This window comes from Morone saxatilis, unplaced genomic scaffold (assembly GCF_004916995.1).
Source record: "Morone saxatilis isolate NCDOM2014 unplaced genomic scaffold, NCSU_SB_2.0 Contig8, whole genome shotgun sequence".
NCBI lineage: Eukaryota > Metazoa > Chordata > Actinopteri > Moronidae > Morone > Morone saxatilis.
Genome location: NW_023340257.1, coordinates 23,656,335 through 23,658,239, shown reverse-complemented (window position 1 = coordinate 23,658,239; position 1,905 = coordinate 23,656,335). Strand labels below are relative to the sequence as shown.

Below are 1,905 nucleotides of genomic sequence, written 5' to 3'. Positions count from 1 at the left end.
CAACAACAACAGCAGCAGCAGCAGGGGACTGTGCAGCACACTTACATACCTGGGAACTGGAACTACAGAGGCTATCGTGAGTCACACACATGCTCCCATATAATCCACAATCCTCTGTATGTGATGGCTCTGTACTGTACGATTGCACGTCAGGTTAATATGTGAACTTTTTCCTGTTGCAGCGTCTGAGATCCAGATGATGGCTGTACCTCACACGCAGTATGTGATAGCCGAGGCCAGCACGCCTGTATCTGGAGTCAACAGCAACCAGGTGAAAACGGTGAGTGAATGCTGTCTGATAGATGGAATTGAACTGAACCTGAACTGTTTGTGGAGCTAAAGACGTTCTCATCCATGTCCTGCAGACACACTACGTCATCTCCGAGGGTCAGACTGAGCTGGAGACCAAACAGACTGTTCCTCAGAATACAACCCAGGCCCAAACTGAACATCTGGAGCAACAGCCGACCAATCAACAAGCCACGCAGTACATCATCACCACAACCACCAACGGCAGCGGCACTAGTGAAGTCCACATCACAAAACCGTGAACTGTACAGTGATGAACTTGAACAAACCCAGCGCAGACCCCGCAGACTGATCCTGCATGTAGACCTCAGCAGCTTGTACGCACATGAATGAACCAACACACAGTCATATGCACATGGATACAGACTTGTGTACATACAGAGTTAAAATGGGGATGAATTGATGACCAGCACAGTTTTATGTGTCTGTTAAGTGTTGAGATATTGAATGAGGTGAGAAAATAAAGTTAGTCGAGAGAAAAATGCTTTGATTTTGAACAGAATATATAAACAACAAAAGATAAACTGAACACACACAAAACTGGAAAGTGTGGAATTTTTTTCAGAAAAATTTGAATTGAAACTGAGTCTGAAGTGGTGTAAAAGTTTTGTTGCTCAGTCCTTTTACAGGTTTGAGTGCCCATTTTACATTTTTTATTTATGAAGTTGCAGACATTTCTTCAAACATAGTATTTGTAAATGAAAGTGTGGAAAGAAATTCTGACCTGAAAAATATGGAAAAATATTGTATAAAACTATTCTCAGTTGGCCTTATGTTTTTGCCCAATGCAAGTACCCAACACACCGTCTGTTATATTGTATGTTACCATGTTGTTTCTGATATCTGATCGGATATCTTTTTATTATTTATTGTCCTTATTTCTGTAAAATCTTTTGTGTTTTTTAAAGTGATATTCAGAAAAGCAAACATAATCAGTTCAACTCGTCCAAGACTGGCTGCATGCTACCAAGGGCTTTGGGTGTCCGTTATGAATGTTTTAGTTTGTTTTTACAAGGATCACACAGTTCTAATAGATACAACGGAGCCAAAACTTGGATATCATTTTGTTTTTTAAAGTATCTAAATGCTAATTTTCACAGATTGGATGGACCAGAAAACTATTATTGATGAGTAAGTTTCATTGAAGTAAGTTTCAAGTCGGTTTCACCTCTTGAGGTGTGGTTGGATGTGTCAAATGTGCTTTTGTTGCACCTGTAACCACACCCAATGGTGATGTCACAGAGTTCTGCGGTACACCTGTACATCACTGCAACAAGACGAGGAGTTAAACTACTGAAGGTCAGAAAAAACAAGATTTTTAAAGGGTTTTATGTTACTTTAAAGAAAAATAGAACATGCATTTCTTTCTAAGATACTTGGGAGTAATATGTTCAGTATTGAGGTTACTTTTGAAACAAGAGCAACACAACAACCAGCAAACTCTGTCCAAACCCTACAAGTTGTTTTATTTAAGCTTGAAGCCAAATGCAAAATGTGTTTTCCTCATTAACTCTTTTGAAGGCAAATGACTAAAGGATAAATTATTTGGTTATAGCATCAAGTGGACTTGAAGGAACTCAACATGATACAGCATAT

At 39.3% G+C, this 1,905-nt stretch overlaps 1 protein-coding gene across 1 annotated transcript in view; it reads left to right on the top strand.

The window, feature by feature from the left end:
- prdm10 (PR domain containing 10) overlaps positions 1-1,122 on the top strand; it is a 9,648-nt gene extending 8,526 nt beyond the window's left edge. Inside the window, exons 22-24 of the mRNA XM_035679958.1 lie at positions 1-76; positions 183-280; positions 366-1,122. The exon at positions 1-76 is cut by the window's left edge and continues 6 nt beyond it. Coding sequence (XP_035535851.1) covers positions 1-76; positions 183-280; positions 366-551 — 360 coding nt within the window. The 3' untranslated portion in view covers positions 552-1,122. The remainder of the gene's footprint in view (positions 77-182; positions 281-365) is intronic.
- The last annotated feature ends 783 nt before the right edge of the window (positions 1,123-1,905 follow it).